The 14,768-nt window shown below is 39.8% G+C and overlaps 1 protein-coding gene across 1 annotated transcript in view; it reads right to left on the bottom strand.

Annotated features, from left to right (window-relative positions):
• The window catches only part of RBPJ (recombination signal binding protein for immunoglobulin kappa J region), a 40,853-nt gene extending 26,520 nt beyond the window's left edge, over window positions 1-14,333 (bottom strand). The window contains exon 1 of the mRNA XM_053458348.1: window positions 14,256-14,333. Within this exon, the coding sequence (XP_053314323.1) occupies window positions 14,256-14,275 (20 nt within the window). The 5' untranslated portion in view covers window positions 14,276-14,333. The remainder of the gene's footprint in view (window positions 1-14,255) is intronic.
• Between the last annotated feature and the right edge of the window lie 435 nt (window positions 14,334-14,768).

Here is a 14,768-nt window from a genome sequence, read left to right as displayed (position 1 = left end):
TTCACCTGCTCATCACGTATAAACATATATAATACGCATTCCGCAACTACAAGAACCTGAAGCAAACGTTTCGCTCGGAGGCCTTGCTCTAAGTATTTAGTAAAACTGTCCTTTGAGGTTTCACACAGCGGTTCCCAGATGTACACAGAAAAAAGAAGTGGTTTTGACTGCCAGATCCGATGCCTTTTATCCATCTGGCACTTCGTCAGCGGTGCGTTAACCACGTTGCTGCTGGAGATTAAAAGGTATGGGTACAATTATTCAGAATATTGCTGAATATTTGGAAGTCTTAAATTAAAAAAAAATCCCGTGATACCCGATGTTCCATAAAAACATATATATATATATATATATATTTCAAGTGCAGTTTGAATTTCATAGATGCTAACCTTGGGAGAAACAAATCATACAATCTTGTAAAAATCTTAAAAGGCAGATTTCAAAATAACATACCACTTGCCATATAATGTTACTACTTATGACTCCCACCAGCACAGCAGACATGATATACAATGTTCACACGTGGGCTCACGCTGTTCAAAATGCCGGTGTTTATAGCTGGGATTTAAAGGCTTCTAGACTTCACCATGAGAAAGCAAACACTCCCTGACAACTAACGTACAGTCGTGTGAAAATTTTGAATTCTACGGTTTTACACAATAACAATCATCTGTTTCTTTGCAGGTATAAAAAGTAGGTAAACTCACACATATATCACACCGTGGCATGAGTTATTCAACAAAAACAAAGCCAAAATAGAGAAGCCATGTGTGTACGCCCTTACTGCTTCCATAGGAATTAAGATGTTAAGTAGCAGACAGGTGCAGCTAATCAAATGCCCTTGATTAATTGATCATCAGCAAGTGTGACCACCTTTATAAAAGCCAAAGTTTGTTGGTCTGGAGCGTTCAGGTGTGTGTTAACACAATACCCAGGAGGAAAGAAAAAAACAATGGTCTTAGAGAAACAATTGTTGCTGCCTATCAGTCTGGGGGTTATAAGGCCATTTGCAAACAATTTGAAGTCCATCATTCTACAGTGAGAAAAATTATTCAAAAGCAGAAAACATTTAAGGTGGTTGCCAATATTCCCACCCCAAGGTCAGACCCTGCAATGCTGTTACATCTCAGACTCTACAGGCCTCAGTTAGTATGTTTGGGGAAACCAAACACAGCATCTCATCACAAACACCCCGTACTAACTGTCAAGCACGGTGGTGGAGGGGGTGATGATTTGGTCTTGTTTTGAAGTCACGGGACCTGGGAACCTTGCAATCATTGAGTCGACCATAAACTCCTCTGTATACCAAAGTATTCTAGAGTCAATTGTGAGGCCATCTGTCTGACAGTTAAAGCTTGGCCGAAATTGGGTCATGCAACAGGGCAATGATTCCAAGCACACCAGCAAATCTACAACAGAATGGCTGAAACAGAAAAGAATCAAAGTGTTGCAATGGCCCAGTCAAATCCAGAACTCAACCCGATTGAAACGTTGTGGAGGGACCTTAAGAGAGCTGTGCATAAACAAATGCTCGGAAACCTCAACGAACTGAAGCAACGTTGTAAAGAACAGCGAGCTAAAATTCCTCCACGTGAGAGACTGATAAAGACAAACAGAAAATGATTACTTTAAGTTATTGCTGCTAACGGTGGTTCTACAAGCAATTGAATCATAAGATGCATTTAATTTTTCACACATGACTTTATTTTTGTTGAAAAAATCATGACAGTGTCATATGTCATGTGTGGTTCATCTGAGGTTGCACTCTTTAGACACACTAAGGAACAGAGGGTGTACTTTCTTTTTCACATGAAATGCCAGAAATGCCATGTACTTGGTGTACCCAAAATATTTACAAAATAAAATAGTGCCATTCCTTCAGCTTTAAGCGAAAAAGCTACAAATGTGTACCATTTATCGTTAAATGACCACTACCATAAATCTAAGTTTTATCTTACTTAGGCAGACCTTGTATGCACACATACACACACTTAAGTTGTTTTCCTAATGCACACTAGGGTAATCATTACTACCCAACATACACCAATTCCATATAGAGTGCAACCTCTGTAGATCACTTCCATGGCAACATTAAGATGAAAGTCAACATCAGAAATGGGCCACTGCGTGTTTGCGTGTTCTCTCTCCGTAATGATCATTATTAATGGCCAGCTGACACAGGCAGACATCACTCTATACTCACTCACGCTGCCACTCCAATGGCAGATCAGGTGCTGCAGTGTACGCCCATTGACTGCATTTGTACAACTCCATGCTGCGTGAGCATAGGAAATGCGTGACCTGTCACAGCCAGCCGCCGGAATTAAAGTGCCGTTGCCGCCCCACCATCCTCAGTTGGGCTTCCATCAACCCCCTGTAGTCAGTCAGGCTTTCACCACTGGCTGCAATCAGGATGCATGGTACAGCTGGTTGACTGCCCCTCTCCTCCTCTGAGGACATCTCCTCTGAGCCATGTTGGTTTTCCTGGACTACAGCTACCAACACGCATTAAGTGCAGTTCTACAGATGTCGGCGTGCAAGGAAGCAATAACTCCAATTGTCAGGGCTGTTGGCAACTACATGACATCACATTGTAAAAGCTCATTTTAAAGGAAAGAAAAAAGTGCATGGGTTTTATAGAGCAAATAGAAATGTTCATTCATATATTTACCATATGGGACAAAGGAACAGCCATAATACACTGCCACTGACCTGACTGGCACAAAACATTGTTACCCACAAATAAAAAGGGTGTTTTCTGGAATTTGTGAATCACGTATACATAGTTTAGAATTATTCGATAATGACTTCCTATTAAGAGACATAATTAATAAGCTGGTGACACTTAAACTCCATGTTTGATGATGAAATATGAATGACCAACATAATTTATCCCTATACTGGAATATGATGAGCAACACGTTAGCTGTTTTTCCTCTTGCAAACGCGTGGAGCATTTGCACTATTAAATATCTCCCCCTGCTTAATGCACCTCCTGCTTTCCAGTGTGCATGCGTAGAATACAGAAATTTTATTTTTTTATTATTATTATTTCTTACAGGTAATTTAGCATACATTATTCCATAAGGGTCTGTATGGGACACGAGAGTATGCATTAAAAGCACAGTCATATAGAGGATATTTTTCAATGCTCCAGCGAGCTACTCTGATAGGTTGGCAGTGGCGCTATATATCTACAGGTATATCTATAGATCTAAGCTCAAAGTAGTGAAGCCAGCGCTCACGGTCTTCAATAACACTACAAATGAAGCATTATTGAAGACCGTGAGTGCTGGCTTCACTATTTTGAGATTATTGTAACTTTGCTATCAGCCAAGCACCGGGCACCATGTCTTTTGAACTAAGAATCTAGTATTTGTCACCTTATTTATGTTGAGGTAGGAGTGCAGGGTTATTTGTTATTTTTCGTATCTATAGATATAGATATATATATATAGAAAGAGAGAGAGAGAGAGAGAGAGAGAGAGAGAGGGCAGGAAGGAAGTTTTGGATAGGTTGCAAAAGTAACATTAATCTTTAGATCGGATTGTGAATTTGTTAAAGCAGAGACTTTTTGCTTCTGAAGCCCACACTTTATTTGTGATGAAGAATAAGATGACTCCATAAAATGACATACATACACACATATATTATATATATATATATATATATGTATATATATATATATATATATATATATGTATATATGTATATATATATATATATATATATATATATATATATACACACATATATATACACACATATATATATATATATATATACACACATACACACACACACACATACATACACACACACACGGTGGGCAACCAATCAGTGGGGATGAAACGGTTCCAAGTTATGCAGAGCTGGCAGTTAGCAGGAGAATACATTTGGAAAGCAGAATTGCTTTCTGTAAAGGTCAGCCTTGAGAAGTGTTTATCTTCTGTTAGCGGGCTGATGTGGATCATAAACACTTATGTGTTATTAATTATCATCCGTTTTGCCTCCACTCAACAAGCCGTACTGTAAAGAGCTGCATTTTATCTTCCTGGTTAAAATGAGTATAATCTGATGAAGGATTAAAAAAATACTATTATGCATAAACGTGTTCTGGGGAGTGAAGGTGGGGATTGGGGTGAATCTAAGGTTGGCCTTATGAAAAGCTTCCATGCATGTTCTCCACAGAAAGCCTGAATACGCATTATGTTGGCGTTATTACGGCATTCATTATCCTCTGTTAGCGTTTCAGAAAACATGCAAATAAATGATCATCATACCTACAGACACTATAACCCTCAAACGCATACTTATACACGTATTGAGATTCAGGAATGGCCAATGAACATATACGCTCCTTTAGAGACGGACTTTAACGGCTGACAAGAAGCTCTGAGGCCCAACTAGTGCCCCCCGCTTCTCCGGCTGTAACATTTCTCGGAGTAATCACTTAGCGGTATAAGCAACACGCATGAAAGTGCACAATAAGCAACATGGTAATAGTTCCCTCTTCCACAGCTGTGAGGTTTAAAAATGCCAGCTCTATATTCTTCAGTTTCACTTCTTGTTTTCAAGGATTTTTTTAAACGCTCCCCTTTTAGCGCACGGCGTGTACATGGAGACATATGTCGAAATCAAACTCATTCAAAAAATGCATTAAACATAACAAAATGGACAAACAGTGCAGTCCGGGCGCAAAGTTCCTTCCGGGGTCGGAGAGGCCAGCGGTACCCAAAACATAAAAAGGAAGGTGTAAGATGCTGCGCTCCTCATTAACCCTGCGGTGGGTTTGTATAGTTTATTTTACAATTAAAGAAACACATTTCACTTTAGAAAGTTGTACAGTTTCATAGGGAAAAAGTTTACTGACAAATTACATTTTCTAATCTTATTTTTTTAACTCAAAATGTACACCTTTTCCTGGCACAGTTTTATAATCCTTTCTCTGCTACAATATTTTCAGTAATGCTCCTAAGGTGATCACGTGGTCCCTTTACATAAAACATTCACATAACGATTCCTCAATTTGTTCTTCCAAGCAGTCCGTCACAATGGAGTATCGCAACAGTCATGGGTATCATTTCTTTGAAGCTGGTTTGGAGGCACCAAGATGAAGACACATAGTAGAGATAAAACAAGCCCTCTGATCCGAGAGCATCTTTAATTCAATAAGATACCAATTGCTTAAGCTTAAGTAATTTCACCTGGCTCAATAAAAAAAAAGTTATCAACTTCATGCTACTGTGTATAACTTATTCATACAGATAGACTAGGAATACGTCTCTTTAAAAAGGGGACACACCTAGGCGTTTCTTTAAATGTAGGTAAGCCCCCTGCTTGTGAGAGCATGAGGGGGGGGGGATTATGCAGAATCCCCTATCCTCCAACAATTTTCCATGCAGAAACACTTCTCCTGACACATGACATACCCCAGCACTGGCTCGGTGAGTGTCAGAGGGGTCTAATGAGAATTAAAATATGTTGGCACTTCAGCAACAATGATTTATATTCTATCCACTTCGCTTAAAGGGAACTTCTTGAAAACATTTGATCAAAATCAAACAATGAAAAATAAATGCATCCAATAAATTATATCAGGTATACAAACAATGACTTGGCACAGATACCCAACTAATATTTATCTATATTAATTTAACGCCAGACAGCATTGAGCACAGATGTAAAGAGCAGATTCTGCCCTCTATGTCGTCTTGAAATTAAGCTAGGGTGAATCCATTCGGTGAGAGCCATGGCGGTACACAGTCTCAGATGGCTTCAATTATTTGTCCCTTACAATAAGCTCTAAAATAGACGTTGCTGTATTGGATAGTAAATGTGTTTAATGTCCAAATTTCCTTCTTCAACGTCAAAACATAAGGGAGGTCTTCCTCTTTTCATTGACTTCACTCCAGCCTGACTCCAGGCGTAATCCTTCCACCTTCTCCATCCATGCCTCCCTCTCAAAGTCTCCCCAAGCCTCCGGGGACGCATGTTCCTTCAGCACTGCTTCCTGGAGTACTTGAAGCGCACATACATACAAACACGGTGCTGTGTCGGTTAGCTGACACACGCACACATCAAGGCTTCAGGATGCAGTGTGCAGGAACTTGCCATCCTGTGCTGATCGATCTTACCCCCTGCACAGACACGACCTCGGACCTCATCAACGGCTTCAGACGCTGCCCAGAAATGTCCAGATCCTGTCTGTGTCTATTCACTGTGTACAGTTGACCATAATGTCCCTAGGAATTAGCAGACCACATGATCTATAATAAAAGCAGCAAGTCTTTGAAATATACACCTAACAAAATACGTACATGTAAGGGACGCTGATAAAGAGTCAGCAAGTTTATATCCACTTGGCACTCTAAGTACACAGGGCCGCATAGAAGTAATTGTTTGACTGTGCAAATGTGTGACAAATTCTCTTAAATTAACTAATTTAGAGGTCCTTAAAGTCTATGGATTAGAATCTATGTGTCTTCTTATTGAGAACACACCTTTGAATCCAAAACTTACATTACTTTTATTTTGTCTGGAATGCCAACAGATTCTGTAGCACTAGTGAAAAGAAAATCGAGATTATTACTGGCAATATACCTTGTGAGTTTATGATCTATTGTCTATTCTAATCTGTAATTTATTTATCACCTCATTAGCGCCTGCTTGATGTAACCATTCAAACAGAATCATTTACGTTTGCTATAGACTGGTTGCCAGGAAAGTCTGCTAACAGTCTTATCAGGCATTATATTATGCACGATTTTCCCACGCTGTCACGATTCATCCCTTGCTGCTTCGGCATGGAACATGGATCTCATTCTTTGCAGGATCTCCTAAACTGGTCTGGAGCGAGATTAGTGTTCTCACCGAGGCTGCGACAGCGTGGGAAACCTCGGCTGTTCTTCCACAAAGGTGCTGTCTTTACCTAATATGCTAAAGGGCAATTAAATACACGAAGACAGGGGACATTTAACTCTTCATGTAAAACAGCAGGTAGTGCGAAAGCAACCACTGCCTCTACAACCACCGATTAACTACAGTTCCCGTGGTTAACCCCATATTATTATATAGTGAATCTCACAGAAATATATATATATATATATATATATATATATATACACATATATATATATATATATATATATATATATATACACACATATATATATATATATATATATATATATATATATATATATATATATATATATATACACATACTTTTTTTTTTTTTTTTTTTTTTAAAGGACAGTGTAATAATGCCCCACCAATGATGGCTTTACTTTACAACCCAACTCTCACTGAGAGTCCCTTTGCCAGTTCTGGCCACTTGAAATCAATGAATCCATGGGAGTGCTGTCTGTGCATGCACGACCCAGTGCTGGAGCTGCCTGGCAAGTAAACCGTGGCTTTGAACTGGTGAGAAGTAGTCAACACAACCTCAGAAGGGGTGAGAAGTTATGATCTGGCCACTTTAACTAATGCTAAGATTAGAAACACCCGTTTCTATGGGATGCCCAAATCTGTATCAAACCCCATCCATAATTTCTAAGGGATGCTTTTACAGGGGTTACAGATACGACAGAGGTCCTTGCCGCTATAAAAACAACTGTGTTGGGCTAAGCAGAGCTGTCCTTTTAGTAGCGTGGTTTAGTAGCCCGTTTAGTTTCGATCAGAGTTTTGGTCATTCAAACACCAGACCAAGAACACTTAAGCTAAATAGTTTAAAAAGTATAAGAATGTAATAAAACAGCTTTGAGTATTACAGCATAAACCCCTTCCTAAATCATGACCGATTGCCCGTGTACAATCCCACCCGCCACACAGAGTATATAAAACACATCAGAAAGCCTTGTGGGAACGCAGCAAGTGGTCAGAGCAGAGCAATGCTATTGATCATCTCATATCTAGAACTAGCGATAAGGGCATTCCCTCATCAACGGATGGTTGTCAATAGGCGGTCTTTTTAAAGACCAAGTATGGGCAATTGCAAAAAAGCAAAGAGCCAGTCCCCAAACTTTTCTTTCTTTTTTTTTTTTTTTGATATGTAGATATCTGTAGCAGTGACTATAATTTTATCCCATCTTTATCTTTTTTTTTACATAAATGAAGCTTGATCTTTCTCGACTTGTGCGACCTTTGATCCAGCTGTGCAGTTGGCACCAGCTTAGTTTGAGGAACTTAGAGGCTGGTTTGGTTCAAGTTTATGATGTAGAAAGCAGACTCCAGAAAGCTGCTTAAACGTATCAGAGATTTATGTGATTTCAGCAGAGAAGCAACATGAAGTAAATCATCACAGCCAAGAAATTGCGAAAGCCTTTAGCCGCACAATGCAGAGAATTCTGAAAGAAGATCTAAGCAAAGGCACACGGGGTAGAGCACCAAACAATAACCTCTAAAGAGCCAGAAACTGCTTACAAAAAAAAGGCAGAGAGGTGACACATCCAGGAAAGGGCTACATTACGCCTTGTATGCGATAAATGTTTCTTTTTTGTTGCATTAATCTGCCACGGGTCTCAGAGGAACTGAGAAACTGTCCTTCCATCCAGAAAGCACTGCGTACACAATAAATAGACAGCTACTGTATCAGAGATGCCACCGAGACTATTCAACTAAGCGATAAGTAACCAGCAATGGGTTACTAAAGAACACAGGATGGCTTACAAACAATACTCAGAGGGCAAGAGTTTAAAGAGTAATTAGAGTTAAGCAATTGCTGGAAAACCCCGGGTGCCAGGCCACCATGGTGCCCAGAATGTGTAGATTAGTGTATTGTGTTAATATGCGTGTACATGAGCATAGAATGTCAGTGTGTGTTACTTTAAGGCGTTTGCAAGCATAAGATAAGATGTTTGTGTCCGTTAACATATGGTAATAGTGTCAATGCATGTTAGTGAATGCCAAGGCTTAAACCCCGGGCTTCAGAAAAATAAACATATGATTGGGGGGGGGAGCTAGCTCGTATCTTTTTTGGCTGTCTCCTAGATCCAAACCACATTTGTCAACCCCTTAGTTAAGCATTCACCAACATCAACACATTTACTTAAAGCCCACATGGAAATTTATTAGCACGTAAACTCTCTCAGAAATAGCATGGCCATAAGAGAAGCAAACCCTAATTTGTTTTATCTTTGTTTCCAATTGAAATGCCGTGGAGTTTGCTTGTTTGTGATTCAGTTGCAATCATTCTTTTGTAGTGTTTGTTGATAGAAATTAAATAACTATCTTGTCTGTATCTATGAAATACATAAACCACCCAATAGCGATATTTATAAACTGAGTAAGGCTCTACATGTGGCCATGGGTAGCGTGAGTTTGCGTGAGGACATCTGTGCAGGCACCTTACCCTTACTGATTGAGAAGCTGCATCAAAGACAGCAAAGTGACAAAGCTATGCGAATGTGTGGCTTACTCCCTTGTACTAACAGAGAACGGTCAGCTAACGGTTAATACTCACTTTACTGAATCCCAAAATGTGAAATGAGGCTTAGCAAGGGTGGAAAAGAGCCTAAAATATAGCTTGCCTGGGAGGCAGAGTCAGTCACTCTAGGACACGGCAGAACCTTCCTAAAGCGCAATCACTACCCAGGGTGGATTAAAATCAAGTTTTTTTTATTTTTATTTAAATCGTATTTTTTTTTTTCATCAAATTTATTTTAATGCTTTTGGAGGAAAAAAAACCAAGTTTTCTAAGATATATTATAGTTCAAAGGTTATCCAGTATGCTATGTAGCATAAGGCTGTATAATTCATATTTACACGTTCGGTAAACTAATTCAATTAATCCAAGATATCCAACCTGAGATAACATCCTGATTGTGAACAAACAAGAGAATGAAGACGAGTGAACCGCAGAAGACGCTTTATGTTTTTCACGTGGACCCAGCTGATGTTTAAAGTTGTTTAAGACACTTTGTTTAACCACTTCAGTTAATAAAGATTGATGTTAAGCAAATACAAGAATATGTATGCTATATAATGTTACTTTTTTAGGTAAACAATTTAAGTAGTTCTCCAAATATGAGTGATTAACTTATATCAGAACTGATTTTAGTTTAATATCGATTTTGCTAGCTGGTTGCCAATTTTAAAGATTACAACTACGAGCAAGAATGAGTCTTTACATTTAAAAATCCTGATTTAAATAGTCTTACTGGCTAGTGATTTCAATCAAATCAAGTAAAGGGGGGGGGTTCAATACAAATAATAGGGGTGCAATTATGTAAAGCAACCTCCGGAAGTGTGCGGAATATTTCTCGCAAGCCAAAACTTTTTGCTGAGGAGGTCCATCAGATCAACATTCATACTTTATATAATCAGACGGCACCTACATGCGATGAGGTAACAAGGGAGTGAAAGTTTAACGATCATGTAAGTATACCCACAACACCGAAATACTTTTCTCTACGCCATGGCTGGCCAACTGGGCATACGTTTATGGGCTCAGTGGGTTTCGCATTAGTGTTGTCCATTTTTTTATAGAGAGCTGCATATATCAAACTGAGGCAGTAAGGAGTAATGTAAGGAAGTATATAGGAGAACCTACTGATCTCCCAGACAATCCGGGATTCCTAGGAAAGTCAACCATCAACATGTAGTACACAGACTGGATAATACGTTAAGTCATTTTGATGATGCGCCTCTCCTCATCTGAAAAGGTTGGGGAAGCCCTGCCCCGTACACAGACTACTCATATTGTTGGGATTAAATTATAACATTTGCCGTTAATCTGCAATTTCAGTGTCTCACATTAAAGTAAGACGTTACGATCTCCTTCAAATATTTTCATTTATTCTTAGCAAAACTACCTAAAGCCTCAATGATTCTTCTCAACCCTTAAAAATAAGGACGTGAACTAAACGTTTTACTCCGCTGCTTCCTGACGGCAGAAAAGGGTATGACCGGCCCTTGATATTTTTAGTGTATTATAAACAGTAATATTTTTATCATGGAAAAAAATATTACTCGACTCACCCCTAATCACAGATTACACAACGTGCTGAAGTGATACGATCAATAAACTTTCTAGAAAATACGCAAATCATACAGACCAAATGAGAAAGCCTGACGCAATGAACACAGACTGTACTGAAAACAGGGACAGCTGCTCTTAAAACCGAGAAAGCCGTGTTTGTCCCAGTTCAATAATTTGAGTTTGTGAAGAATAAAAGTTGCTTCACTACAAGGACCTGTGGAGATTTGCAATGCTTTTTAAAAGTAAACTCCTACGACAGGGTTTTATTACCATTAAACCGCTTTTAAATAAAAACATTTTCAAGACAGGTATAGTATTCACGAAATGCAGTCTGACGGACAAAGCTTGCTGTACCTGCGCGTGAATTCAAGCACGCCAAGTTCTTTCCATCCCACTACATGGCAAAAAGATTTGGCCAGTCTTACGGAGCGGCCCGGATGGACCATCTGACCAATGAACGTGTAATGGAGGAAAGTACTTCTTTAAATAAGCAGCACTTTATTGGCTCCGCTATAAACAATGAGCCAAGGTACGTCAGTAGGAAATGTCACCAAACTATGGCGTGACTACCTTCAATGGCAACTTCAGCAGAAGAATAGGAAAAGCTGCTTCTTTATGGCAAAATTGTATTACTGTACACAACACTCAAAAATAGTATTTTCATTTCCAAGTTACTATATTGTAAGGAGCTGCAAGTGACAAAAACCCCAATTCTAGTGAAACCAGGGGAACTTAACTAATCAAATGTAATTAAACACTCTATAAAACAGTAACCTATAAAGTTATCAGGGCCCCCCCAAACTAAAAATGCATAATTACCAAAAGCCCCTTCTTAACTTTCATAACCTAGAGTACAAAGTCCAAAGAGAATAGAGTGAGAGGATCACTAAGAATAGTATTTGGATTAGCAAAGCTCTAAATATAATGGGCTTTATTAACTAAAGGAAGAGTTTTGGGTGTAACTGTCATGTCACTATTCATTTTGAAGGGCCAAACCTGGGAGGTTTCTCCACCGTCCAGAGATGAGCTAGCCCTGTATAATGCATAAGGACATATGTAAGGACAAGTAACTTTTTACTGAATAGAATAGATTCAGGTCTTATACAAACTAAGGACACCTTTAACAAGGAGAGGGGAGAAATCCTCCATCAAAACCCTCAGTGATAGTCACGGTTACACCAGTGCTTCCAAATAAAAAGAACAGTTCTGATTAGAAACAATAAGCTGGTAAGTATATCGGAATATACCCAATGGAACAGATATCTGCCTATAAGACAGTTACATAATATATAATACGGGAAAGGGAGTCGGCGGGAGCACAGACCACATACAGATGTATCCACCATCCGGCAAACAGACCACCACAACTACAGCTTGGATGCCACGAAAGCCCAATGTAACAAATCAGGTGCCAAGGAGGTCCTTCCCAGATTACTTCAAGAAACAATCAGACGCGAGTACAACTGATAAGCAAGCGACCACGAAAACAGCGGCAGGCAACATTAACACATGTATTTCTCCACAGATATATATAAATAATGAATGTTTCATACGGCAGCAACAAACATGCAATGGGGATAAATACTTGAAGGCATTTTACTTAGTATGTTCATGAAAATTAAATGTACATATTGTGCAGCCGAGAAGGAGCCAGGCAATGTACAAATCAAACACTTTCACACAAAACACGACAACTTCCCGCGTCACACGCATTAACATTAAGCGTTGTGCATGTTAGTATGCGGCATCGAGGGGTACAGTTATAAGAACATAAAAAAAGGTAATGTTGGCAGAAGACAAATAAATGTGACTTGGTGGAATGGTTACATACAATAGCAGGAAGCATGGAAAGGAGAGAGAAGCAGCGATTGACGAGGAAGCGTAATAAACGTGCAATTGGTTATATATACCTGTTCCTGTATGGCAGGGCTCTAAAACACAATAATGAAGAGCCAATGGATGACATTACCCGGAAACTGTGTTTGGCAGTTGGTGATGTATCCCATTTTTTTTTTGACCTACAATCATGTCAGTTCTCGTCTTGTCATACCCCTTGAATATATGTATTGTATTAGGCACTGTGTAAATTGTTGGCGCTATATAAATAAAAGATAATAATAATAATAATAATAATAATGTATAACATCGCGCATGTAAATTGAAATTATTATTTTTTTTTTTTTTTACACATTACAATAAATTTGTGAATAAAAAAAAAATTATCTATCCTCGATCGTTCTATACACATGTGGCACAGGTGTCCAAATGGAGCCAAGGAGAAAGTACAAGGAGAGGTCAATGAGAACAAAAATATAAAGTAACACATGGCCCAGATGCATCATGGCTCCACACTACAGGTCAACAAAGGGCAGCAAGACGCACCTTGGGGTCACAAGAGCACAAAGCAGCGCAGCACAGAGAAAAGTGTAATGAAATGGGTTAAAAGACAGATAACAGTAAGTCACAGATAACAGTAAGTCACAGAGGCATCCAAAGAGAGCAACACCAGCCTGCACAACAAAACACCAGGGGCAAAATCAAGCAATGAAGCACCTGGGACATACCCAAAACTGCTATACCGGTCCTTAATGAGCATGATGCCCACCAATCAGATCTCGTATTGTGTGTGTAATATATATATATACACACACACACACACATACATATATATATATATATATATTCATTCATCACACACATCTGCATACATGTTTATACACATCACACTGCGGGAATAGTTAACAGACAGCTGCTGTTGCAGATACATAGTCCTGTGATTAACAGGAACGGGCCGTGTGTGTAAAATACACTCGTAGGGCATTACATTTAAAGTGTGGAGTAACTAGCAAGAAACCGTCTACTGGTTGCTATAGTAATTAGGACACATTTTCCAAGCGGCTGTATATCATTCCATGGATATGGGCCACACTGCACACAAACACAGCTTGGGGTGATACAGACACAATGAAGAGGAGCTGCGTGGGATCCCATAAACACACACACATGAGACGTCATACAAAGCTTGGAGAATCCCTCACACACGTGTACGAGGGCCAACTCTCTCACACACAGCCGAAGGTCTCACATAAAGCCCGGCTACTCGGGGCTAGAAAGCACAAGCAGCGCCAGGGGCCGACCTCTACCACGGGGCGGCTGCAATATTTAACCCAAGGCCTGCAACCCCCTGCCCACCCGGTAGACAGGCCCTCGCCCCTCAACTCCCGGCACTCGGTCTTCTTGCTCCTCTCACAACCGCCCCGACTCCCAGACTTACCCTGTCACAACAGGCGCCATCTTCCACAAACTCTCGCCAAAACTCCAAACCTCGCGAGGACTGGCTGCTGTTTGTACCACGCCCACTAACGCCATGGCACGCCTATATCGGTTCGGAAGTCACGCCCCTTCCCAGCCTCTCTAAACCTAGGAAGTGTGAGAATGGGACGGTGTGTGAATGTAGGCGTGTCCTTTACCTGCTAACTGTGGGAGTAAAGCGAGACTTCGTATAAACGATTGTGTTTGTGTGAGTTCCCAGTCGGTGTGAAGGTGAGCCTGTGTACTGTGACAGCATATGTAATATATACCCCCATACGCATCTATAAGTATGCAAATACGCTACGAAACTCCATAATACACAAATAACTGTATGTGAGCACAGTTACATAGCGTTCACCCCCATTCATTGCTTCCGTTTATTCGGCCGTATTGCTTGTACATTAAGCACATTTCAAGAGTTTATTTTTTTCCCTAATGCATCATTATTAGAAGTCTAGCAATCATAGGGGGGAAA

Source organism: Spea bombifrons, chromosome 1 (genome assembly GCF_027358695.1).
Source record: "Spea bombifrons isolate aSpeBom1 chromosome 1, aSpeBom1.2.pri, whole genome shotgun sequence".
In the NCBI taxonomy this organism is placed as follows: Eukaryota; Metazoa; Chordata; class Amphibia; order Anura; family Pelobatidae; genus Spea; species Spea bombifrons.
The sequence above is the reverse complement of the archived record's forward strand: the minus strand, read 5'-3'. Positions and strand labels throughout refer to the sequence as shown.